Source organism: Hemiscyllium ocellatum, chromosome 1 (assembly GCF_020745735.1).
Source record: "Hemiscyllium ocellatum isolate sHemOce1 chromosome 1, sHemOce1.pat.X.cur, whole genome shotgun sequence".
Classification (NCBI taxonomy): domain Eukaryota; kingdom Metazoa; phylum Chordata; class Chondrichthyes; order Orectolobiformes; family Hemiscylliidae; genus Hemiscyllium; species Hemiscyllium ocellatum.
Genome location: NC_083401.1, coordinates 25,985,817 through 26,013,309, shown reverse-complemented (window position 1 = coordinate 26,013,309; position 27,493 = coordinate 25,985,817). Strand labels below are relative to the sequence as shown.

Sequence of the window (27,493 nt, the reverse complement as noted above, 5' to 3'; positions counted from 1 at the left end):
AGCAGAGGGATACAGGTTTAGACAGTACATTTGGATCGGCTCAGGCTTGGAGGGCTGAATGGCCTGTTCCTGGGCTTTCTTTTTTCTTTGTTCTTTGATAATTTCATAAGATGGAGGAGCAGAAATAGGCCACTCAGTCCATCAATTCTGCTTTGCCATTCAATGAGATCATGGCTGATCTGATAATCTTCAAATCCATTTTCCTATTCTTTCCCCATAACCCCCAATTCCCTTGCATATTAAAACACAACTCAAATCAGTCTGTACAGCTCTCTACAGTAAATAATTCCATAGCTTCACTATCCTCTGAGAAAAGAAATCTTTCCTCATCTTTGTCTTAAATAGGTATTTGCTTATTCTCTCTGGTCTTAGATTCTCCGAGCAGTGGAAGCAACCTCTCAGCATCTACCCTATCAAGCCATTTAAGGATCTTACATGCTTTAATAAGGTCGCCTGTCATTCTTCTAAATGCTAATGCATACAAACACAAACTACTCAACACTGCCTCATACTAGGGACCCATTCAGTGAACTTTCTCTGGACTATTTCTAACGGCAATATATCTTTCTTTAAGAAATGGGACCAAAATTATTCACAATATTCCAGCTGTGGTCTAACTCATACCTTGTGTGATTTTAACAAAACTTCACTATTTCTGGAATCTGTTATATTTTAAATAAGGGCCAACATTCCATTCACATTCCCTATTACTTGATGAGTTTGTTAGCTAGCTTTTTGTGATTAATGAATGAGGATCACCAATCCCTCTGTGCTTCAGCTTTCTGTAGCTTTTTCTCTATTTAAATAATATTCAACCCTTCTAACTTTCTTGCCAAACTCCATAATCTCATATTTTCTGACATTAAATTCTATCTTCCAATATTTTGCTGACTCAGTTAACCTATCAGTATCCCTCTGGAGACACTTTGTGTCATCCTCACCACTTGTCTTCCCGTCTATTTTTGTGTCATCCGCAAACTTGAAACATATTCACTTCCTTAACCAATGTATGTTGTAAATAGTCGTAACCCCAGCACTGATCCCTGTGGCACTCTTCTAGTTGCATGTTATCATCCTGAAAATGCTCACCACCTCTCCCCCGCCACCAACTCAACTCTCTGTCTTCCATTAGTTAGCCAATCCCCTCTCTATGCTAATATACTAACATCATGGGTTCTTAAATTATTAAGGAGTCTTATGTGTGGTATTTTATCAAAGGACTTTGTAAATACAAATATGTTAATCTACTAGCTGCTCTTTAGTTATCTTACTTGTTACACGCTCAAGAAATTCTGATAAATTTGTCCAGCATGTGTTCCCTTTCATGAAGCCATGTTGACTTGATTTGATCATATTAGGTATTCCAAATGTACTGCTTTTACATCCCTTTTAGGAGAGTTTATTATTTTCGCAATGACAGATGTTAAACTAACTGGTACGTATATAGTTGTTGTCACCCTCTCTTTTTAAATAAGGTTGTTCCATTGGCAGTTTTCCAATCCGCTTGAAATTTTCCAGAATCTAAAGTATCTTGGATGATTACTATCAGACCATTAACTATTTCTGTAGCTCCTCATCTCTTGTAAGGACTGTATCCCATGGCTCTAATTGTCCTGAGCAACTGATTGACCATATCTAACCCTGGACTGGAATCAGAGGTTGCCCTTGACTGACAGTGCCAGGACCTCCTGAACAAAGTCTCCCCTGATTTGAATGAGGATTGCTGACAACAATGACAAGTTTCTTGACTTTGTGTCCATCCGAAACAATACAGCAATGCAGCAATTTTGCAAGCCTAGTATCTCTGGATGAGGTGCAAGGCCCAGAAAAGCTAAGAAATGCAAAGATATTGTCAGCATCCAGATAGGCACAAAGTGAGTGAGCACTAAGACACTAGACAAATACCCCAGTGATGCAACATGGCCCAGTCCATGAGCTGCGTACATGTCCCTCAGTGTCCATCCTGCAGCATTGTTGCCATTGTGCCTCAACATGTAACGTTAAAGTACAGAAGTGCAGCGTAAGTGATTTGGAGATATACCAATCTTAGGGACTGGCACATGTCAGATGCCAATACCGCATAGCACTCCCTGAGATATTGGTGCCTGGTGATCAACATATAACTCCTTTGGCAAGCTGAAGACGCCAGTTACTCGCTCTGACTTCCATGAGAGAATTCATGATGTCCAGTTTTTTCGTGATGGGTGGTATGATAGAAAGCTGGATATTAAAGATGAGTAGCTAATAATATCATTAGCAAACAATAACTCCATAAATAAGCAATTCAATGCTACCTGGCAGGAATTTTGTCTCAATATCCAGAACTTTGATTAAAGATGCAACGCGTTTTTCCTAACATTGAGACAGGTGTCACTGGACTTCTTGCACAGTTCTTCCACATTTTCCACTGTAGCTGACATTATTCAGTCCGCTATATGTATCCATCAAGGCTTTTCAAGAAAGGTAAAAGGGGGAAAAAAATCCCCTCAGTTAAGTGTCTGAGAACAAAGGATGGAATATGATGATTTCTTATGAGTCACCAGGCTATATATACACAAAGCCAAATTTGTCAAGAATACGCAATAAATGGGAATATACTGAGAGGGATAGATGAAGTGGGAGATCTTGGCATGTAAGTGCACAGGTCCGTAAACTTAGCGGTACAGGTAGATAAGATTATAAAGAGGGCATATGGAATGCTATCCTTCATTGACAGAGGTTTAGAATACAAAAGTAGGGATATAATGATGAAACTGTATAAGACACCTGCGAGGCCACGCTGGAGTATTATGTGCAGAGAAGATTTACTAGAATGCTAAAAATCACACAACAGCAGTTTATAGTCCAACAGGTTTATTTGGAAGCACTAGCTTTTGGAGCGCTGCTTCCTTTTCAGTTAGCAGAGCTCTGTAAGCTAGTGTCTTCAAATAAACCTGTTGAACTATAACCTGGTGTTGTGTGATTTTTATCTTTGTCCACCCCAGTCCAACACCGATTCCTCCACATCATGGCTACCATCGACACTACTAGAATGTTGCCAGGCTGGAGAAATGTAGCTACGAGGAGAGATTGTTTTCCTTTGAACAGGGAAGGCTGAGGGCGGAGCAACATGATTGAGATGTACACAATAGTGAGGGATAAAAATCGAGTAGACAGGAGGAATCTGTTTTCCTTGGCAGAGAGTTCAACATCAGAGGTCACAGATTCAAGCTAAGTGGCAGAAAGATTAGAAGGGACATGAGGAAAAACCATTTTTAACGCAGAGGGTGGTGGGTGTCAGGAATTCACTGCCAGAGTTGATGGTGAAGTTACAGACCTACATTATTTTAAAAAGTACCTAGATCTGCACCTTTAGTGCTGTAAGCTGCAGGGCTATAAACCATGTTCAGGAAGATGGGATTAGAAGGGCCATCTGGGAGTGTTTGGATCGGTACAGACAAGATGAGCCAAATGGCCCTCTTTTGTGCTATTTCTATGATCTAAATTGGTGTCAAGCCTATATTAAGTTCAGATTGAAATAAAAATGGATCCAAGCCTTCAGAAAATGGACATGCTTCAGCATTTCATGGCATATGTGGCAGTTAGAAGTACTAATGATTGAAAATTTTATCAGGTCCCCAAAGACTTCTACTGAAATAAAGACAAAGGATTGCAGTTTCTGGGATGTCTTCATGGCTAACTACTTTGGTCTGTAAAGCAGAAAGCAAGGTTAATAGGATATCTAGGGGACTATTACCATAGAGGCCCTATAGTTTTTTTTGTTTAAAAGCCTGGTTTTCTAGTAATTAGGTGTCATTAGGTCTTATCTCTTACCTCTATGAAATCTTTCTTTGCCTTTGTTCCAATGTTACTTGATTTCTTTTATGAGCAGCAGTTAGTTATCAGCACATATTAAATGGGTACCTTCATTTTCAAAGTCACATGATAAATTATTTGCATTCCAGAAAACATCTGAACAATTCCATTTCTTGCAGTGTTTCAACTATTACTGTACTTAAGTATAAATGTGCATTCCCAATATTCAGTGCTGTGTACAGCCAATTATGTAATTTTGTAAACAAGTCATTGTTATGTTGCTAAGCTGAGTTACAGACAACAACTTTGGTCTTTGTACCTTTCTGGAAAAACAGTGTTATCAGCTACATGACTTACTTAGCTATTTAATGCAGGAAGCTGATACAACTTGGCTTGTGAATACACACATAAAACATATATTAGAACATTTAGAGGAGAGTAAACACATTTTAATGATGACATCAGTTTGTATCTTGTTCAATTTGCAATTTTTGCTACCTATGTAATTAGCAGGATCTGTTCTTCAGAAAAGTTTCCAGTTACATATTCCTCACAAGTACTCATTATATCAAAGCAGTTTTCATTATATCAAAGATAATCAGAGGATAGATAGGGTGGACAGTGAAAGCCTTTTTCTTCAGATGGTGACATAGCTAACATGAGGAGACATAGCTTTAAATTAAAGGTTGATAGATTTGGGACAGGTAGTTTCTTCACTCAGAGTAGTAGGGGCGTGGAACTGCCTGCCTGCAACACTAGTAGACTTGCTGATGTTAAGTGCATTTAAATGGGCATTGGATGAACATATGGATAATAATGGAATGGTGTAGTTAGATGGGCATCAGATTATTTTCACAGGTTGGCACAACATCGAGGGCCGAAGGGCCTGTACTGCACTGTAATGTTCTATGTTCTATGCTTTTCTTTAAAAAGGTGGTTTAGCTGTGTTCTTTGTTTTATAAACTGAGCCAGAGGATTATAGTATCACTATCACTGGATCAAAATCCTGGAATTCCCTCCCTAAGGACATTATGGGTCTACCTAAACCACCCATGTACTACAGAAGTTCAAGAAGGCAACACACCATCACCTTCTCAGGGGCAATTAGGAATGGGCAATAAATGCTGGCTCAGCCAGCGACATCCACGTTCTATGAACAAATCCAAAAAAATCTGTTAATATTCTCCTCACTGTTTACGACATGTCCGAGAATATTACCATCTTCAAACTTTGAAGTTTTGCCTCCACTGCCCAATTTCAAATCATTAGCAAACATCGTGTTGATATACTTTCCATATGCTTCATGTTGATTAGCATCTGCTATATGCTGGGTATAGTGTCCTGGCTTTTCAAGGCATCAAGCTCACAAGAGATCAAAGGTCCAAAATATAATCCTGGTATGCTAGAACTGAGTGAGAAACGATGCTCAGAATAATTTAATTTGCCTTTACTGCTTTTTCCCTGAAGAGGCTGAAAATATACTTGCTTTTCTGGTATAAAGGAATGTTCATCTCTATCTGTGTGAAATAAAGAAATACTTAGAATTTTGATTGCTCATTGCATTCTTGAAGCAAAATTGTTTGATATAAGGAACCACTTTTGAGGGCACTGACTGAATGACAGCTACACTTTACCAAAATCTTACATGCAGTGATGGAACAAATGGTCTTGTGATCAAATTAGATTGATACATGGACATAATCTGCAATATCATGGCCCGTTACATCCTCCCCACCTTACCATTATCATCAAGCCGGGAAGATAAACTGTGGTTCAATGAAAAGTGCAAGAGACATGCCAGGCATAGCACCAGTGTTATGGACGAGGCCAAACCATTCAAAATAATCTTAAGCAGGCAGCCCAGACCATAACTTTGCAACTTGCTTTCATAAGTGTACAGTGAAAATTACCTGAAGTAAGTACTCTAGGTTGACTACAACAGGTGGGTTAAAACAGGCAAAATATGTAGTCACAAAGCTAAACAATGAAACACAAAGAACAGAATAAAGAACCCCGACAGAACCCAGTCTACCCAAACTTGGCTTAATTATGCTGTTCAAAATATACACAACAGTCCCAATAAGCAAACCCCCTTAAGAAACAGTAAAAATGGCACAAATGCTTACAGGTTGAAGTTAGAAGGGCAGAAAGAGAGAGAGCCTATTTCTACACAGCTGAACTGCTCAGCTAGAGAGCTGGCCACTCCCCTTTCATTATACACATCACTTCTAAAACATAACCACTTTGGCCTGATGTCATCCGTTTACATATAAACAAAAGGCCTCTCAAATTCCTTTCTTATCTCTGTACCAAACTAGTCACCTCAGAGTTTTATACCCCTCTGAAAATAATCAAAGACACAGTATCCTTGAGAAAAGGAACAACTTTTAGAAAAAAGGGACCAGCTTTGTGATACCAGTCATATCTAAAATTGAGGTGTCCACCTGGTGAAGCAACTAGACACTGGGCAATCTGTGTGTCAAACAGTGTAACCAGTAAGTGGTAAACAGGGCTAAGTCAACAGATCAGATTGAAGCTCTGCAGTCCTGCTTCATCTGGTTGTGAATGGTGACTTTGAAACAACTGGAGGAGGAGGAGTATCTATAAATACCTGTAACCTAATGATGGGGGAACCCATCACATTATTGCAAAAGATAAGGCTGAAATATTTGTAACAATCAAAAAAACCTTCAGGTGGTTTCACTGCAATAAAGTAGAACACATGAAGTAACAATGTTGGTGGTTTAAAAAAGCACTGGGAAAACAAATGTGGTGAGACAACTTAAATCAATGGGTTTATTAACAGAAGTAGCATTGAAAGCTAAGGACTGCAGAAGAATGTGCAGCCTGGTCATGGATTGGTTAATAAGGAAGTACCAGATCTCTTTAAAGAATTTACCTGTATGGATAAAGTTTAGTCATGTGCACCAGGAGGAGTAGGCAAAGAAATTAACATTTTAAGAGATCTCAGAGCAAGTCAATCTTTGATGGTGACAGATGAGGAAGTGTGTGCTTTGTCAGGAGAATTGCCAGAAAAGGTGGTAATATATGGAATTCATGGTGAGAAAAGTCGTGCTCCATTGTATAGATGAGGTTGAAGCGTCTGGTACAAAGTAGTGAAGTGGTGGTAGCAGTAATAGAGACATTCCTGCAATTACAGCTTATCCTTGGTAATGATATAGCTGGATCATGGATGGGTGTGATGCTTACTGTGGTTGAAAAGCCAGTGTAAAATCATGCAAATTAGATACTGCAAGAAGTATATCCTGGGATTTTTTTCTGACTGTGTGATAACAAGACCACAAAGCCACAGATTGAAACAGGAGGAGAAACCAAAGAATAAACATAAGGGAGTTGAAGTTCAATTATCAGAAACTATGTTCAATGGTTGAGGAAAAAACAAAAACAGGAGAGCACAAAGTGGATATTTTTAATTCAGAGAGGTTAGTTGAATTACAATAGAAAGATGAAAAAAAGCAGTTGTGTCAAAAAACACACACAGAAAAAGAATCTAAGTGTATCCTAGAATATTACTATCTTAAAAATGAAGTCTTGATGAGGAAATGGAGACCAGACAGATGAAAAATGGGCAGAAGTTCATCAAGAGCTACAGGGAGAGGCTGAACAGGCTGGGGCTGTTTTCCATGGAGCATTGAAGGCTGAGGGGTGACCTTATAGAGGTTTACAAAATTATGAGGGGCATGGATAGGATAAATAGACAAAGTCTTTTCCCTGGGGTTGGGGAGTCCAGAACTAGAGGACATAGGTTTAGGGTGAGAGGGGAAAGATATAAAAGAGACCTAAGGGGCAACTTTTTCATGCAGAGAGTGATACGGGTATGGAATGAGTTGCCAGAGGAAGTGGTGGAGACTGGTACAATTGCAACATTTAAGAGGCATTAGGATGGGTACATGAATAGGAAGGGTTTGGAGGAATATGGGCCGGGTGCTGGCAGGTGGGACTAGATTGGGTTGGGATATCTGGTCGGCATGAACGAGTTGGACTGAAGGGTCTGTTTCCATGCTGTACATCTCTCTGACTCTAAATTGTAATACCAGTGGGTTGCAGAAAGCAGATGTTATGGGTAGCACTTGGGGTACCAGCAGGAAGTCATTTGGGAGTATGGAAAACTCAAGCCAAAATTCAAAAACATTTTTATTGTTCTGGACTGCATAGAGATATGGTTGAATTTTGCCAGACAGGTATTAGGGACACCTCAGTCAGTGATAAAACCAATGCCGTAAATATCTATTCCAGCATTAGAGAAACTTTTGACAAGAAAGTTAATTGATTGTATAGGATTTCCCCCCCCCCCAAATGAAAAGTGGTAATTAATACTTGTTGACCATGATGGATATGTCTAATAGAATTCTGGAGGCCATTCCACTACTCATTGTCACAGCTGGAAGGATTGTAAAAGAGTTGCTGAAATGTTTTATTAGATATATACTACCCATAGAAACACTATAGTCAGATCAAGGGTCAATGTTTACATCAAAATTATTCATGGAAGTTATGGATGGCTTTGGAATAAATCAATTTAAATTGATGACATATCATCAAGAACCACAAAGAGCATTAGAACAATGGCACCAAATTTTACAACCCATGTTGAGCTTATTGTCAAGATTTTCCAGAAGATTAGGATAAAGGAATTTGGCACATTAGAGATGCACCGAATGAATCAACTAAATTCAGCCTATTTGAATTAGCTTTCAGGCATGAAGTGAAAAGACCACTGAAATTAATGAATGAAACATTGATAAGAGTTCAGAGACCACACATTTTAGGGAAAGATTAAATGGAGTGATGAGTTGGCCTGACAGCATTTGAAAGTAGCACAGCATGTGATAAAGCAGGAAGCTGACAAAAAATCAAAAATTTGTAGTTTTGCTAGAGGAGATAAAAGTATTTGTATTACCACCAGTGGTAGGTGAAACTTTAAATGTGAGGTTAACTGGGCCTTATCAAATCGGCAGGAAATTGAGTGAGGTGAATTATTTGATAAGAATGGCAGATAGAAGGAAAACTACGATGAGTGTGTTGTGTGTTTATGCTCAAGTGGGATTTTGATATGGAAGGAAAGCAAAAGGATAATGTGATACTTGTAAGCAGCATCCTTTTAGACTTAATCTTCTAAAATTCAAAACAAAATTGAAAGTATGCTCAAAGACAATATAATCAAAGTAAATTATAATGAATAGAGCTCACCCATAGTTATGGTGCCAAAAACAGATGGAACCCAACATTTACATATTGATTACTGAACAATTAATGTAGTTACAAAATCTGATACATATCCTATTCCATGGCTGAAAGACTGTATTGAGAAGGAAAGACAAGCAACTTATATTTTGAAGCTAGAATTACTTAAGGGAACGAAGGAAGTTTTGGCTTTTGTAACAGTGAATGGATTTTGCCAGTTTAAAGTGATGCCATTTGGTATGAAAAATACACTAGCTACATTTCAAAGACAAACCAATAAAATCATTTCAGGATTACTCAATTGTGCAGTATCCATAGATGATCTGATGATTTTCAGTCAAATGAAAGAAACATATTTTCCTTATAGCAAAATTGTTTGATTGACTTCAAAAGGCAGGCTTGCTGACAAACCTGACAAAAAGTGAATTTGCAAAAGTCCAAGCCATGTTCCCAGGTTATATCATTGGACATGAACAGATGGCCCCACATGATGTGAAAATAAAGGTTAGTGGGGACTGTCCTATACCATCGATGAAGAGAGTAGTACTACAATTCCTGGCAGATTTTTAATTGAAAATTCATGCTAAATGTTAGCAGTATGGTTTTTTCCGCTGACTGACTTGTTGAAAATGTGCAGAACTTTTCTGTGGATGGAGGAATGTCAAGAGGCATTCAACAATCTGAAAACTGTGTTGACCACCACCCCAGTGTTAAGCATACCTCAGTATGCAAAGCCACTCAAGAAGGCTATTGATGCGAATGATGTGGGTGTTGGTGTTCTATACTCTTGCAAGCAGATGGCGAGATGGGAGAAAGACCTCTTGCGTATTTTTCCAGAAAATTGGATATTCATCAACAGAAATATTCCACAATTGAGTGATCTCGAGTTTGGTGCTGGCATTGTAACATTTCAACATTTATGTGCTACATTTTGGAAAGGCAAATCAGACTTACATGCTTAATGATAAAGTTCTGGTGAAAATTGCTGAACAAAGAGATCTTGGACGGCGCATACATAGTTCCTTGAAAGAGGAGTCCTAGGTAGACAGGCATTTTGTGCTGGAGATGGGAGGCGAAAGTGAGGACTGCAGATGCTGGAGATCAGAGTCAAGATTAGAATGGTGCAGGAAAAGCACAGCAGATCAAGCAGCATCTGGGGAGCAGGAAAATTGATGTTTTGGGCAGCAGCCCTTCACGAGGAATGATTCATGTTTCAGCTATACAGAACATTGGTTAGGTCACTTTTGGAATATTTAATACAATTCTGGTGACCCTGCTATAGGAAAGATGTTGTGAAACTTGAAAGAGTTCAGAAAAGATTTACAACGATCTTGCCAGGTTTGGAGGGCTTGAACTGTTGGGGGGAGGCTAAATAGGCTGCAGCTGTTTTCCCTGGAGTGCCTGAGGCTGAAGGGTGAGCCTATGAAGGTTTATAAAATCATGAGGGACATGGGTAGAGTGAATAGCGAAGCTCCTTTCCTGGGGTGGGGGATTCCAAAACTAGAGGGAATAGGTTTAAGGTGAGAGGGGAATTATTTAAAAGGGACCTAAGTGGCAACTTTTTTCATGTAGAAGGTGGTGTGTGTATGGAATGAGCTGGCAGAGGAAGTGGTGGAGGCTAGCACAATTACAACATTTAAAATGTATCTGGATGGGCATATGATTGGGAAGGATTTAGAGGGATGTGGCCCAAATGACTAGATTAATTTCGGATATCCGGTCAGCATGGACAAGTTGCGCTGAAGGGTCTGTTTCCATGCCATTCATCTCTATGTTGCTAGTGATGTATCTGAGACAATTGTATATACTGATCATAACCCTTTAGCATTTTTTGGAAAAAGTTAAAGATAAAAATACAAGACTTTTTTGTTTCAACCATTTACTCTGAAAGTTATACACATTACAGGGCAAGAGACCGTAATTACTGGTGTGCTGTCACAACTTTGATGAAGAAAGATAAAGGTGTTTAGTGGCTGAAAAAGGACCAATTGAAATGCATTGTACTGTTGAATGTTTGCATGCTTAGAGTCAGTGAAATATGTATGCATTATATTGAACAAATAGCATAAGACTAAAGGTTTTTAAAAATGAAAATCTTTCTCCATTGAGAGATTTTTTAAAGGGGGAATGCAATGATGCTGTGGCTTTAAGAGATGTAGTTTGTCTTTTCTTTTGAAAAGAGGTTTAGAGTCATAGTTGGTGAGTATCTATTCAAATCCAATAAAGTTAATCACTTGTGAGGCCTTTGTTTATTTTTCATTTAGAACAATAGAAGCTGCATGACTAGATGGAGTCAGGCTCCCACAGATGTGGGGTTTTAATTTAGCTTTCAGCAGTTGTTGGGGTTTTGAATTTTGCTGTGGATACATTTCTGCAAAAAGGTGGAGTTTACTCTGCCAGAATTTTCTCTTGGTGTTTTTTCCTCCTGGACTGGAGAAACATCATATTGAGATAATCTATTTTACTGAATTTGCCTTTACCAATGGTGTGCTTATGGAATGTTACTACATTGGAATGGTTGCTGTTTAGTTGAATAATCTGTCATTCTGTTAAGTTTTACAATAGAGTTAAAGTAATTCTGTTCAAATACGCATGTTAAATACTTGGGCTAAAATAACTGTATAGCCGGTGCACATGCATTAACTGAATCCTGTCAATGGGAACAACAGATAATTTTGGGCAAAATCTTTTGTTTTGGCAGCCACACATTTAATCAACATTTTAAAATTTATGGATCTGTGGGAAAAATTAGGAACAATGGGCATTCCAATTCAGAATGTTAGATTATTGAGGATCCAGTAGAATCTTTTTAGCAATAACATGGTATCCAAATGTCCTTTAGGATACACCCTCCTTCAAATAAACATGCAGCATCATGTGCAGTGACTGAGTGATGATGGTGATTTGAGAATTGTTAATCTTTTAAGGCAATAGCTGCAGTCTGGGAGGTCAAAAATAGAAGAATGCATTTTCAAATTTTAAATAATTTTGGGATGTGAGCCTTGTTGACAATGCTGGCCTTTATTGCCCATTCACATCTGCTCTGAGAAGTTGGTAGTGGTCTTAGTTGTTGAACCACTGTAAAGAGTTGAATGGAACATGAAGAGCCAGCCACATAGTTCCAGGATTGTTTCATGTATCAACCAAAATGAGCAAGGATGACATACATCCTTTGCTAAAGGACAATCAGTGAACAAGCTGGATTTCTGCAACAAGCCAATAGTCACTTTTTCTGATGCCAACATTTTATTCCCAGAACTTTGAAATAACTGCACTGCAATGTAAACTTACACATGGTGAATTGTTAGTCCAGTTTTCTCAATTGCTAATCTAGGCACATAATCACTATGCTACCCTTCTCTTGTAGAGAACATACTTGTCACAAAAAGGAGCAGATGGAAAGAATAAAATACTGAATCTCAGGCGCTTTTTGACATTGTTCCATTATTTCTGCAGCTATTGCCTTAAAAGATTCAAGTAAAATAAATGAGACCACTTTTCTCAGAGACATCTAAATTTTACAATTAAATGACCTCCAGCAAGAAGAGTCATTAGGTGAAGCAGAATTAGAAAGCAGTGTGTCAGGCATTCATAGCCCCTGGAGCAGATGGATTTACAGTGCAGTTCTACATGGGATTTTTATTGAAATTTGGCTTGTTATTAATTAGAGCTCACAAAGAAATGTTCCAGGATAGGGCTTTGTCTGGCAACCCAGGGATTAGTCATGGTCTCAGTTCTACTTAAGAAAAATGACGACCCTCTACAATGTAATAGCTGCTGCCCTTTTCAATTGTTTAATGTGAGTTATAGAATCTTGTGGCATCTGCACGCTTAACAGAATCAGACCATGCAAAGATTACATTTCATAATAACCCCCGTTCTTTCCATATTGTTTTTTTTTAAATTCAGACTCCAGAAGAACTGGAGGATGATTCAGACTTTGAACAAGAAGACTATGATGTCCGGAGCCGAACAAGTGTTCAGACCGAGGATGACCAGCTTATTGCAGGACAAAGCGCACGGGTGAGTTTGTCTGATTTATGTTTTTTTGTTACATTTCTTCTTCTTAAATGGAATTGAGAAGTTGTGCTGAGAATGTGATCACATTTTAATCAATTAATGCCAAATCATAATGTTGTCTGTATCTGCTGATTATGAAGAAGTCTCGCATATTTTATTAGAGAGCGGATTGACATAACAGCATTGAGTTCTGCCAGCTCCATACCACTCTCTGGGCAGGCAAAGTAAAGCTATAAGCAAACGTTATTTCACATAAGCATAACAGCTGAGTTAAACTTGTGTCTGCTCTCAAGTAATACATTCCAGACCCAAACAGCTTGGTCCATGAGAAAGCCTTCCTCATATTGTTTTTGGTTTTTCTTTGCTAAATACTTTAAACCTGTGCCCTCTTGTTCTTAGCTGTTTCACCAGTGGGAACAGTATCTCCTTGTGTGTTCTTGTTATGGACAGGACCTTTGAGGTGGCAACTCATTGCATCCCTTTATCGACCTTGCTAGCGACATCCTCAAATAACTAATGAATTTGTCAAACACCGTTTCATTTCCTTAAAGCTATGTTGACTCTGTCTATTTGGATTATGATTTTCTCGTTGTCCTCTTATTACCTCCTTAATATTTAAGGATATTGATAATTCTAACAGTTTTCCAATGGCAGACAATAGACCAGTTGGCTCATTTTCCAGCTTTCTGTCTCCCTCCTTTCTTGATTGGAGATTTTTTTAAACAGACAAACAACACAATATTCAGCTTGCAGTACATTTACGGTTTTAAATCCTCTCGGACCTTTCCAGAATCTAATGAATTTTGTAAGATTACAAACAATGCATTCATTATCTCTGCTGTCACTTCCTCTAAGACTGTTTCTGCCAATTTGTGGTGAAGTTCCACAATATTTTACAATTCCAGACAAGATACCCCAAATTATTAATCTCCCAGGTGACCCTAACAAGCTCTCCTTCTTTATTTACCCACCATGTTGGTTGATTGCAAGAAGGTTGATTTAAAAAGGATCCCTTCCGTTGTGGAAATCTTTCTTTCAGATCCAAACGAATTTATGAAGTAGCTGAACCAGGCTTTCTTTAATTGGCAAAATGGTGAGTTTATTAGTTACAGAGAAAATGATATGAAAAAAATCAAAAGATGCTGCCTGACCTGCTGTGCTTTTTCCAGCATCAATCCAACTCAGATCTCCAGCATCTGCAGCCCTCACTTTCTCCTCGATCAGCCTGTTCCCTCGTTGTTTCCAAACAATATTTGTTGAAAGAATATATTTTCTAAACTCAGTCTACAAACTACCTTTGCCAATTTGATTCATTCAATCTTTGTGAAATTTATAATCTCCCATGCTTATTGTAGTATTTTCTTAAAATCTTCTGTTATTTCTTGATTTATATTTTGTTCTTAAATTTGGCTATTGTTGGTCGATCTACAAATCATTCCCACAATTGACTTCTTGTCTTTACAATTTATTATCTCCATCCAAATTGACTCTATGGAAAATTTCTTTTTCAGGGTAGGCTTTTCCATAGCACCATCCAAAGAGTCAGAGAGGAATGTATCCCCATAAATCGTGGCAGCTCCACAATCATTTAACATTCTAAACTGTGTTTATTGGCTGGAGAAATAGCTACTCTGTAATCCTGGCAGTGTCAGTGGCAGCAATGATTAGGACTGAAGTTACAAGCATTTCCCAGGTTATATGTCCTCAAGTCCAGGACCAAGAAATTAATCGGGGGTCGGGAGGGGGGGGGGGGGGGAGAGAGAGAGAGAGTGAGTGAGTGTGTGTGTCTGTGTGTGTATGTATATGTATGTATATGTGTGTATAGGAGAATGCACCAGTGAGGGAGCAGATCTTGTGACCTTTGAAATGGACAGGAAAGCCAATGTGGAAAGAGGCCCCTTGGCAGAAGAGATCCTAGGCCACCCTAGGTCTTGCCCATTATCTCCCATATGTAAAACTGAGGACAATTTAAGGATGGCAGGGAGAATCCCAGACCTGAAAATCCACTCCCTACCTGAAAATACACAGGTTAAAGACCATGAAAAATCACAATGTACCTTTGTGATCCTTCTAACCAGAATCATTTCTCAATGCTGTGCCAATCTCACCCTTTATTACAGAGACACTGCCTCCTTTTCTTTTCTTCTTAGGCATGCAAACTATCAAACAGTGTCAAATATACAGGACCCAGCTGTGGTCAGTTTGCAGCCATATCTTTGTAATGCCTAGCTTACCATGTTTGTTAAGCTATTTGTATTCTCAGGCCATCATGGCACTCGCTTAGCTCAGTTGGCTGGACAGCTAGTTTGTAATGTAGAGTGATACGCTCAGTGTTAGGTTCATTTCCTGCACCAACGTGAAGGCCTCTTGTTCTTCAACCTCTCCTGTTGCCTGAAATGTGATAACCCTCAGGTCAAACCACCACCAATTGTCACATGTTTCCTCGAATGAGAGAGCAGCCCTTTGGCCTGATCGGACTTTGGTGACTTTAGTTTATCAGTTCATTCAACTTATTAGGAATGCTGTGTGCATTTGAATAAAGAGTCTTAATTCTGTCCTTTTTTTTATTTTTCCTGAGTCTGATCAAACTGGTTCACTAATATTCACTTGTTATAGCAATTGAATAACTCAGTGACAGTCAGCTGTTTAGAATATTGAAAGCACAGTTCTGAGCAGTTGTAATGAAATTGTAAGTGGTGCAAAGCTGAAGCACTCAGAAACAAATTTCCTGAGGTGCTTTCATAACACTTGCCAAATATCAAACTGTTAATTCAGCAACTTAATTCCCCAGTTAACATATAATGCAGTTTCTGCTTCAATATAAAAATCCATGACACATTTTTCATAATCTGTATTAAACCTGAAGCATAATGTGATGATAGTGCTGACTTTCATGCAACAGACCTTTTTTTTGTAAAAGTGGTATTTCGTCTATAAATCTATAACTGCTTCACCGCACTGGGTCTCTGAGAGTGTTTAGGTTGTATCTATTATACTATGTCAGATGTCAAATCTGAAAGGAAGGAACTTGCCAGAGTTTCTTTTCAATTACATGACTGCAACAAGTGGGCAAAGCTTCTTTGCAAGCAGCTGCCGAACTCCTACTCCCTCCCACCTAAAAGATAAGGATAGCAGGCACGGAGAACCATAAGACATATGAACAAAAGTAGACCATTCAGCCTATCGAGTCTGCTCTGCCATTAAATGAGATCTTTGCTGAGCTGATGACTTTCCTGCCTTTTCCCCATCACCTTTGATTCCCTTATTGATTAATAACCTGGCTGTTTTAACTGTGGATATACTCAATGACTTAGCACAACAGCTATGGTAAAGAATTCCATAGTTTCACCACATTCTAAGAGAAGAACTCCCTCCTCCTCATCTCTTAAATATTTAACCCATTATTCTGAGATTTCGCCCTCTGGTACTAGACTCACCCACAAGGGAAAACAACTTTTCTCATCTACCTTATCATGTCCCCCATAAGAAACTTGTGCGTTAGAGTAAGATTATCTTTCATTCTTATACAGACCCAACCTACACAATCTCTCCCTATAAGAGTGTTTATTGGCTGGAGAAATAACTAGTCTGTAGTCCTGGCAGTGTCAGTGACAGTAGTGATTAAGACTAGAGTTACAAGCAGTTCCCAGGTTCTATGTGCTGGAGGCCAAGACCAGGAGATAAATTAGAGACAGAGAGGGAGAGTGAGAGTCTGCGTGTGAGAGAGAGAGAGACAGACAGACAGAATGTATGTGTGCGTGTATTGGAGATCACACCAGTGGGGGAGCAGATCTTGTGACCTTGTCACTATACCATATGCCAGCTTAGTAAACCTTCTCTAGACTGTCTGCTAATATAATCTTTCTTAGATAAGGGCTCAAAACTGAGGTTTAATTGGTTCCTTGTATAGATCTAGCAAAGTCTCCCTACTCTTATAGAGTCAGAGAGATGTACAGACCCTTCAGTCCACCTCAACCATGCCGACCAGACATCTGAACCTAATCTAGTGCCATTTGCCAGCACTTGCCCCATATCTAAACCCTTCCTATTCATATATCCATCCAGATGCCTTTTTAATACCACTTCCTCTGGTAGCTCATTCCATACATGCATTAAAAAGTTGCTGCTTAGGTCCCTTTTATTATCTTTCCCCTCTCTCCCTAAACCTATGCCATCTAGTTCTGGACTCTCCCACCCCAGGGAAAAGACCTTGTCTATTTATCCTGTCCATGCCATACTCCATTCTTTTTGAAAGAAAGGCCAACATTCCATATGCCCTCCCTACTATCCGCTAAACTTGGATGTTAGCTTTTGGTCTACATCCTCACGGATAAGAACTTCCAAATCCCTCTGTGATGTAGCTTTCTGCAGTCATTCTCCATTTAAATGATATTTAGGTCCTCTATTTTTCCTGCCAAAGTACATTACCTTACATTTTCTCACCTTATATTTCATCTGCCAAGTTACTTGCACACTCACTAAATCTGTCTCGATGTGTTTGCAGCCTTGCTACCTATTTGTGTGTCATCTGCAAACTTACATATTATGCATTCACTTTTCTCATTTAAGTCATTAATATATATTGAAATAATTGTGGATCCAGCATTAATCCCTTTGGTATTCCACTAGTTACAGATTTCCATCATAAAAAATGCACACCATTTACCAACTCTCTGTCTTCTATTAATTAGCTAACCCTCTACCCATTCTCATATATTATGTCCAAAACCTTATCTTATTATAAAACAGAAATTGCTGGATAACCTCAGTAGCTCTGATTGCAATTGTGGAAAGAAAGCAGTTAACATTTTGAGTCCAGTGACCTTTCTTCAAAACAGAGAATCAGTTATCTTATAAAGTAGCCTAATTGTGAAACCTTAGCAAATGCCTTCTGAAAATCCAAATTTATTACATTATTTGCTTATCCTTCATCTTTTCTACTTGTTACCTCGTCATGCAATTCTAGTAAATTTGTCAGGCATGATTATCCCTTCATGAAGTCATATTGACTCTGCTCGATTATATTATATATTTCTAAAAGCTCTGCTATTATATCCTTTATAATTGACTGTAACATTTTTCCAATAATAGACATTAGCTACCAGCCTATCGTTAACTGTTTCTTTGTCTCCTTCCCTTACAAAATAAGGATGTTAAATTGACAGTTTTCCAAACCTCTAGGACTGTTCTGGAGTCTAAGAATTTCTGGAAGATTATTACCAATGGAATCACTATCTCTGTCACTACCTCCTTTAATATCCTAGGATGTATCCCATCAGATCTGGGGGCATTAGGTCTTTAGCTCCATTAGTTTCCCTAGCCCTTTTCTCCAGTGATGGTTACATTTATTTCCTCTTCTCCTTTTGCCCCTTGGATTGTTTCACTATGATGCATTTTCATCTGCAAGTTGTGAACAATGTTGGCTTGGAAATGTGCTATCATCCCTTCACTAATGCTGATCCAAAATCTTGGATCTCCCTCTCTAAAAGCACTAAAGATTCACCCATATCACAAAGACTTAAAGACAAGAACATAAGAAATAATAGCAAATGTAACCTTCAAACTTTATCCACCATTCAAAACGGTCATGAGATTTCTGCTTTTGGCATCAGCTTCACTTTCCTGCCTGTTGCCTCTTAATTTTGAATCAATCATTTTGGAAGATTGCTCACCATTGCTAAGTCAAGGGCAACGAGAATGGGCAGCAATGCTGGTCTTAAAAAATGATGCCCAAGTCTCAAGAACAAATTAATAAAAAGATTGGAAATGTGGCCCAAGTTTCTCAGATTAAACAAAGGTTCATGCTGCCGAGACGTTCTTCAGTCACTTCCACTACTGAGAAAAAGTAGCTAATAAGTGATGTAACCAATATTAATATAAAGCACAGCATCTGAAAACCCCGAGTGAAATAATCTGCTCTTGAGGAATAACTACCTAATCTCATTGTTGCTAAATTAATACATCTCCCCTTAAGCATCGACAATGCCCTGGATTCTTGAAGCCATTACTGTAGAGATTGGGTTAGCATCGTTGGCTGAGTGGATGGTTTACAATGCAGAGTGATGCCAACAGCAAAGATTCAATTCCTAATGCTGGCTGAGGTTACTATGCAAGAGTATCCAGTGCAATTTCTCTCTTTGCCTGAGATGCAGTGACCCTTAAGTTAAACTACCTTCAGTTCTATTTCTCTGTCTCTCGAAAGACAGAGGATCTTGATAGTCTTGCTAAGACTATGGCAACTTTACCTTTGCCAACAGACCATTTTCCCGGAAGGTAAGTCTGAGGTGAGACAGCTACCTAACCCAAAATCTGTGAGATCCAATGGAGGGGTGTTTTCAGTCTGTCAGGGGGTTCTCCCTGCTTTAGCCAAACCACAACCAGAGAAAGATCAGCTCATGGTAGCAGACCAGGGTTAGGAACAGTTAAGAGTGGAATCAATCATTTAATTCACTATTCAAGCACATACTGCGGTATGTAACCTACAACTGGTCACAGTTTGTTGAAATGATGGTTTAGAATTTTAATCATTTGAGGTACTCTCTCCCCCTCCCTAATGCACATTGTTGGACTGTAGCTCCTTCATTGCTGCACACCCTTCCACTGACCCTCCAGTGTCTGGAGCTCTCGAGCCATGAATCGGCATTTCAATCAAAAATGACCCTTATGTGTCACATCAATGTCGAACAGGATCAGAACCCAGAAATGATCTGCACTTTCGAGTTCCAACCCAGGACAGAAACTTTGTTCTAGTGTTTCATGGTGATGACAGTTTGATTCTGAGGGGAAGTCTTTGAGCCAAAAAGCTCATCATATTGTTATGTTTCAGAGCAGTTCGTACCAGTAGTCCTGTAAAGCTGGTAACTAAATCATATGCATGGATGCAGGAAAGATAGAAAAGAAAATAATCTTTCAAATGTTCAGCAATTAATATCAAACGTGAATCTGTATGAATTTCATCAATTTATATGAGAGGAACAAAATTTAGAGTGCTTCCTGTTTTACATTTTTATACCGGCAAATATTGGTGGCATTTTCAATCAATGTCTGGCGCCATCTTGTCACTGAGACTGATGTGTGATACATATTCCAATGGGCTGGCAGATGGGTGGAACTGCAATTAAGTTGTTTTCTTCCAATTAGTTGAAAATGTGTTGCTGGTTAAAGCACAGCAGGTCAGGCAGCATCCAAGGAATAGGAAATTTGACGTTTCAGGCATAAGCCCTTCATCAGGAATGAATCAATTCTTCCAATTAGCTTTGCATTGATCACAGATTTCCAAAATCTGAATTCCAAGCCCTTACAAGAGGAGTATTCCCTTATTATGTGGATGTGAGTTTCTAAGTTAAAGATGGAAGGCTATGTTGATATAAACTTATTGGCCAATAGTTTAGGATATGGAGGGAACAATAGAATAAGTTTATTCTGCAAGAGAGGAATGATATTGAAACACGTATATAAATACTTTTCTGATAAGTAGATTAACTTAAGCCTGGCTTTCTGCCAATAACTTACTCTTTTCAGTATTCCAAATTATTCACATTGGCTGCAGGCGGTTGGCTTTGAGATGCAGTGAGAAAGTTACTGTGGCAAAATTAAAAGTGAGTAGCTTCACAACAAAACGATGCAGAACATATATGGAATGTGTATAAATAAGTTTTCTGCACTTGAATGGGAGAATATTTGTGCTGAGAAAGATTTTATTCTTCAGTCTATTTGAGAGTATTTTCTCAGTCCCAGCTTTAAAATTCCAGCAACTAAGCATAAGTGGAGCTAATGTTTAGTAATAACACAGATGGCCTGACAGTTTTCTTACAGTCCCTGTGGATACTGATAACTTGTAAAAAGACATTTGCATTTCCAGTGACTGAATGGATTGCACAAGATTAAGTTTTGAGATGTTTACAAATGAACAAAAAATAACACAGCCCATTTAACTTTAAAAATACTTGAAAAAATCCCACTCCATAGATATATGTTTCTCTGTCCATTAAGTCAATAATTTATTCATGAGGAAATATAGTTCAGTCTCAACTTCTGATGGCTTGCTTCCTTTCTCCCATAATCTCAGCATAATCTCAGAGTAAGGAGTTAGATACTTAGGACAGAGATGAGGAGTATTTTGTTTCTCTGTCAGATGGTGGTGAATCTGTGGAAATTCTTTACCGCAGAGGGCTGTCATACATTGAGCATATTCAAGGCTGAAATAGACAAATTATTCATCATGAGGGAATTAAGGTTTCTGCAAATGAGACAGAAAAGTGCAGGTCATGATTCTCAGATCAGCTATGACTTCACGGGGTTGATTTGATGGGCAAAATGGCTATTTCTCCCACATTTTATAGTCTTGTGGTCTTCAACCAATAACACAAAATGAAGCATTAATTTTCTTCAAAACCACAGTATATAAATTAGCCAGGATGAGAAGCATAATTTGGCAATCTTTTTAAAGAAAAACTAATACACACTTCTATGATCAAAAGTCTATCATCCTAAATATGAATGAGAAAAGAGATGTTTCTGCTTCAGTCTGTTTAGGACCATTCTCTCCATTTGAGTGGTGAGATCACAGCTAATTGGTTAATTATTTAGTTTTAGCCTGGTCACGGCACATCATGTGTTCACAATATTTGAGATGCCTTGAGATCTGATAGCAAATCATCACAAAATAGAACTGTTAAATACTAAATTATGCAGTTGCCACAATGCTCAATATGTTCCTTGACTTTTACATACTAGCCGCTAAACTCCTGCAACTTTAAACTCAAGACTCCAATTTCACTTGCAAGAAATTCATTACCTCAGTTTTACTGATTCCCAGTTAGCTGAGTATTCCTTAGTTGGATAGCGAAGAAGGTTACCTCAAGAGTACAATAGATGCACTTCACAAGAAAAACAATTTCATTTTTAGTCAAAGAGAATTTACAACACAATTTTGATACAAAATTGCTGGGGTATTCTTTTTCCCTCCATAGTCTATTCTTTTATCCTTCAGAAGAACTTAGTGTTGCGACAAAGGCGTGTGTGTCATGATACTTCCTGCTGGTCCATAAGGCCAAGATATTTCACTTGACATCAGTAGTAGGAGAGAAAAGCTACAATAGATGGGCCAATGAGCTGGGGAGTAGCAGATGTAGTTAATTTTAAGTAAATGTGAGTTGCTGCATTTTGGAAAGGCAAATCAGGGCAGGACTTGTACTGTTAAGTTCCTGGGGAATGTTGCTGAACAAAGAAGGTCCATAGTGCAGGTTCAAAATTCCTTGAAAGTGGGGTCGCAGGTGGATAGGATATTGAGAAAGGTGTTTGGTATGCTTGCCTTTTATTCATTGGTCCATTGAATATAGCAGTTGGAAGGTCACGTTGCAGCTGTGCAGGACATTGGTTAGGCCATTATTGGAGTACTGCATGCAATTCTGGTCTCCTTGTTATAGGAAGGATGTTGTGAAAAGGTTTAGAAAAGATTTACATGAATGTTGCCAGAGTTGGAGCGTTTGAACTTTAGGGAAGGCTGAATGGGCTGTGGTTGTTTTCCCTGGAGCTTCAGAGGCTGCGGAGTGACCTTATAGAGGTTTATGAGGAGCATGGGTAGGGTAAATAGACAAGGTCCTTTCCAAGGGTTGTGGGAGTCTAAAGCTAGAGGGAATAAGTTTAAGGTGGGAGGGGAAAGATTTAAAAGAGACCTAAGGGACAACTTTTTCTTGCAGAGGGTGGTGCACATGTAGAATGAGCTGCCAGGGGAAGTGGTGGAGGTTGGTATAATTACAGCATTTAAAATGCATCTGAATGGTTATCTGAATAGGAAGGGTTTACAGGGATATGGACCAAATGCTAGCAAAAAAGTATTCAAAACAATGGCACTTTTAAAAGGGAGAAGAACTGTCAAAGGCAGCAAATGGTCACTGTGGGAGAGAGAGAAAGAAACCGACACTGCTAAATGACACAGCAGTGAACCTGCGCAGTTACTGCCTTTGCTGTTTGAAGTCATGCATCGCTGGACATCAGAGTGTGTCTAGGAAAACTTAACAAGCAGTAAAAATCACAACTAATCCTGCAGGAACCTGTTTGGGAGAGGTCACAGCACAGAAACAGATAAGCAAATAGTTTTAAGTATCGCCAACCCTGCACAACGCCTGTCCACCTACAGTTCACTGTATATTTAGGGTGGGCTTGCTGTGTATCTGTCAGCTCACCACCAAACTTTCATCTGGTGTCGTCACGAGCAGACCATCAGCCTCTCTTTAAATTGCTGGCTGTAAGTGTGCATTGAGACTGTCTGGTCATGCTGTCATTTTCAAAGTGCCTTATTGCCACTTCCCCAATAATATATTCTAACTTTTCTCTCCCACTACTGATGTCAAGTGAAATATCTTACCCTATGGACCAGCAGGGATTATCATGACACACGTGCTTTTGTCTCAACACTAAGTTCTTGTGAAGGATAAAACAATAGACTATGGAGAGAAAAAGAATACTCCAGCAGTTTTGTATCAAAATTATGTTTTCAGTTCTCTTTGACTGAAAATGAAATTGTTTTTCTTGTGAAAGACATTCACAACTATGTGGTTGTGAATATCTTTCAGAACAATCAGCAAAACAAATTGGCATGCTTGAAGCTCCACAAGAGCTGCCACGCCTTTGTGATACTCAATTTGATAAAAGTGTGATTCAATACAATAATTTACATGGGTGGATGGAGGTGAAGATGGAGAGTGGTGCTGAACAATGCCTTGAACTGTCCAACAGTGGTAGTGCCTTGTAATTGACTCTTATTTTAAAAAATGAAAAAATGAAAGAAAAAATCTCGTATTAGTTTATATTGGCCTTAGGTCCTTCAAAGCACTTTCTACCAACTAAGTACTTTTCAAATGTAGCTATCATGTTTAATGAAATAATCCTGACATCCAGTTGGTATTGAACAAATTCCTGTGAACAACAGTGAGAGGATGACCAAATAATGTTTTCTAGTGATGTTGGTTAAGAGCTACATATGGGTCAGGCACAGGCAAAACCTCTTCAGGAGACCATTTGACTCATCATGCCTTTGCTGGGTCTTATGGTGGAGCCAGTTAATTAATCCTGTGTTTTTCTCCCCTCTTCAAGTGGTTGTTTAATTCATGTTTCCATTTTTCTGTTGAATCTGCTTCCACTGCCGCTTCAGCAAATTCACTCTCGCTCACAGCAATTCACTGTGCAGCGAAATATTTTCTGATGTCATCTCTGTGCATCTGCAAATTATTGGCTCATTAAGCCTGTGTCTCTGATTACTAATCTTTGTGCCAGAGGAAAAAAGCTGCCCTTATTTACACTAAACTAAAGAAATTGTAATCTTAAACACCTCTATCAAGTCTCCTCAACTTTCTAATTGCTCTTATGGAGAATGAAATAAGCCAACAAGCCTCTCAGTTCAATCGCAATGAGGGGTGGGAAAACATGCTGACCTTCCCAGTGATGCCTACATCTCATGGAAGAATAAACAATATTTATTCAATACTTTTACCCGAGGCGGAGTGACAACTTGGAGAATATTTGCATGAAAAAAATCACCAGTGTATCCACTGAAACAAATGGTAGAGTTAACTGTTCAAGTAGGAAAGGAAAAGTAAAAGTGAGGTCAGATGCCAGAGTTATGTCTCTTTTAATTTAATGCAGTACTTCCAGATCCTCTGCAGGAGGCTGTCTGTTTGCTATAGTTTATTGTGTTAAATATATGGAGCAAGAACCATTCAGTGAAAATCAGCAATGATGAATGTTATCTGAGAGGTTGAGTGAATGTAAATTACACTGTGTGGAAATAATATGCATTTGCAGCATGCATTTACAAAACACTTCTAGCATGGGAAAACATTCCAAGGTCCTTCACAGTAGCAAATTAAAAATGGACACTGGTCCCTATTGTCAAGGTAGCAGATTCAAAAAGGGGTTTTAAAGATGGAGAAGGAGTTGATGATATTGATGATTTGGAGAAGACACGGTCTTCCAGGCAATGAGTACATGGTGTCTTAAAGGACACAACATTCAGAGGGATGAATCAGCTCGAAGTAGAGTTCTGATTCCATTTTTTATTTATTTGTGTGATGTAAGTCTTGCTGACATTTACACTTACATTTTCTCTTCAGAAGTGGGGTTTTGGGCTACCTCTTGCATTACCACATTGCTGCAGTCTGTCTGGTGTAGGTGCATCGTCAGTGGTGTTAGGCAGGGAATTCCAGGATTTCAACCCAGTATTCAAGAAAGGAATGCTAATATATCTCCATATCAGGATAGTGTGTATTACAATGGCAGCATCTTCTGCCCTTGGTCTTCTGGGTGGTCAAGACTGTATGTTTGGAAAGTACAGTTGAAGCAATCTTGGTGTTCTCCTCTACTGCAGATGCTGCCAAGAAGTTCTAGAGACAGAATCATAGAATCCTACAGTATGGAAGCAAATCATTCAGTCCATCAAGTCAATACAAACCCTCCAAATAGCATCCTACCCAGATCTACCCCTCTACCCTAACCCTGTAACCCTGCATTTCCCATGGCTAATCCACCTTGCCTGCACATCCTTGGATATTACAGGCAATTTAGTATTGCCAGTCAACCTAACCTGCACATCTTTGGATGTCAGAGGAAACTGGAGCACCTGGAAGAAACCCACAGGGAAAATATGCAAACTCCACATAGACAGTCATCCAAGACTGCCATTGAACCCGGGTCCCTGGCATTGTGAGGCAGTAATGTTAACCATTGAGCCACCATGCCGTAACATCTCAATTGTGAGCTATTTTGTCTTTCTGCCTCTATTTTATCAGACTGCAATGAGCCTATTTCCAATCAGTATTCAGAGAACTAATAAGAGTAGACAGGTGTTGAAATAAACTGATATTTGTTTTTTCACAGGTGTCTTGGGGAAATTTCTGTGGAATCAATGTTTAATTTCTGGAGACTGTAGTGTTGGCAAACCTATTGAGAAGGAGTCAGTAATTGTGGCTGGGTATCATAAGATTGAATAGGGTTACGGAGACAAGGTGGGTCAAGGCCATGCAAAATTTTGAAGATAAAGATGAGTATTTTAAATTTAAGAGATACTTGGATTTTAGGAGCCAATGTAGGTCAGCAAGGACATGTGTGATGGGTGAATGTGACATTGAATAATTAAATATTAAGTATCAGTGAATCCCATAATAGTTATCTTCACATCTGCCGCAGGTAAAGCCTGGAACTTGTAATATTAATAGAAGATGCCTAACACCTTCATTTGACATTCTTTATGGTTTTAGCAGGCATCAACCCATTTAAAAATAAAGAATAAATGCCATCATTAAAATAACCAGCAAAAGAAAACTGCTAACACTGATTCTTACTTTAAAATACATCAAGTGCCATCTTTCAATCTCACATAAACTATCAGAATTTGTTGGTTAAAGTTCTGCTTTTGATTGCTCGGAGGGCTGTAGGTTGCACATTGTACCTCATTAAATCTTTTGTCCACTTTTATAGGGCATAACATGATAGTCCCTTGCAGTATTTTGGATAACTGAATTTGTTGCCAAACAGCATAATATCACTTCAGTTCTCAATGATAATTTATAGATATGTTTTGAGCACTCCTTGATCCTAAACTCACATACTTTCATATTATCCAGAGTGGCAACTTTTAAGAGGTTATCATTCCAAGTGAGTGTGCAAGAGGTTAGTGCAAAACGTAAGGAGCATTCTGTCCATTTCTGCTTCAGCCACATTTAGATCAATGCAAGATTTTGCCCAACAACTTAAGCACTAAGGATAAATGTGGGAAGACAAAGGGAGGATGTGCACATTGTTCAGTGTTGCAAGGAAATTTGAGGGAGTATTGAGTCCTAAAAAGTTGACATATGTAGAACTAAGCATAGTTACAGGATGATTAAAATGTTAAATTTGAAGCATTGGATGACAAGGAACTAATGCAGCTAAAAGTATACAGTTACAAGATGAACAGATATGACATGGAATAGGATAGGATAAGGAGGGTAGTGCAGCTTTTAGTGCGATGACATTTTATAGATGAGAATAATCGGAGGTCAGTCAATAGAGCCTGGATTGGAGTAACAAAGGTCTGGATAAAGATGTCAGCAACATTGAAAGTGAAGTAAGAGTAGTGACAATGCTAACTTTGAGGTTGTCATAAACAATGCTCTTTTTAAAATTATTATTATTTGTTTTTAGGAAGTGACATCACTGGCAAGGCCAACATTTGTTGTCAATTCCAAGTTGTCTTTGTGGTGAGCTGCCTGTACCTGAATATCTTGCTACACATTTTCAGAAGGCAGTTAAGAAAGAATGACAGTTGAAAGCTGAACTTGGATCAAATAGGATGATATTTTTGAAATCAGTTTTGTGTAACCTAAGACAGTCGAGAAGGTTGGTGCTGGCAGCAAGCCAGCGAGGCAAGATGGTGTGATTAGACTTGGCCAATCATTTTTGCACATTCATGCGGTTGTCATTCATCATCCATCCT

The 27,493-nt window shown here is 38.8% G+C and overlaps 1 protein-coding gene across 1 annotated transcript in view; it reads left to right on the top strand.

The window, feature by feature from the left end:
• ctnna2 (catenin (cadherin-associated protein), alpha 2) overlaps positions 1-27,493 on the top strand; it is a 1,237,032-nt gene that overhangs the window by 1,015,737 nt on the left and 193,802 nt on the right. Inside the window, exon 14 of the mRNA XM_060828354.1 lies at positions 12,910-13,023. Within this exon, the coding sequence (XP_060684337.1) occupies positions 12,910-13,023 (114 nt within the window). The remainder of the gene's footprint in view (positions 1-12,909; positions 13,024-27,493) is intronic.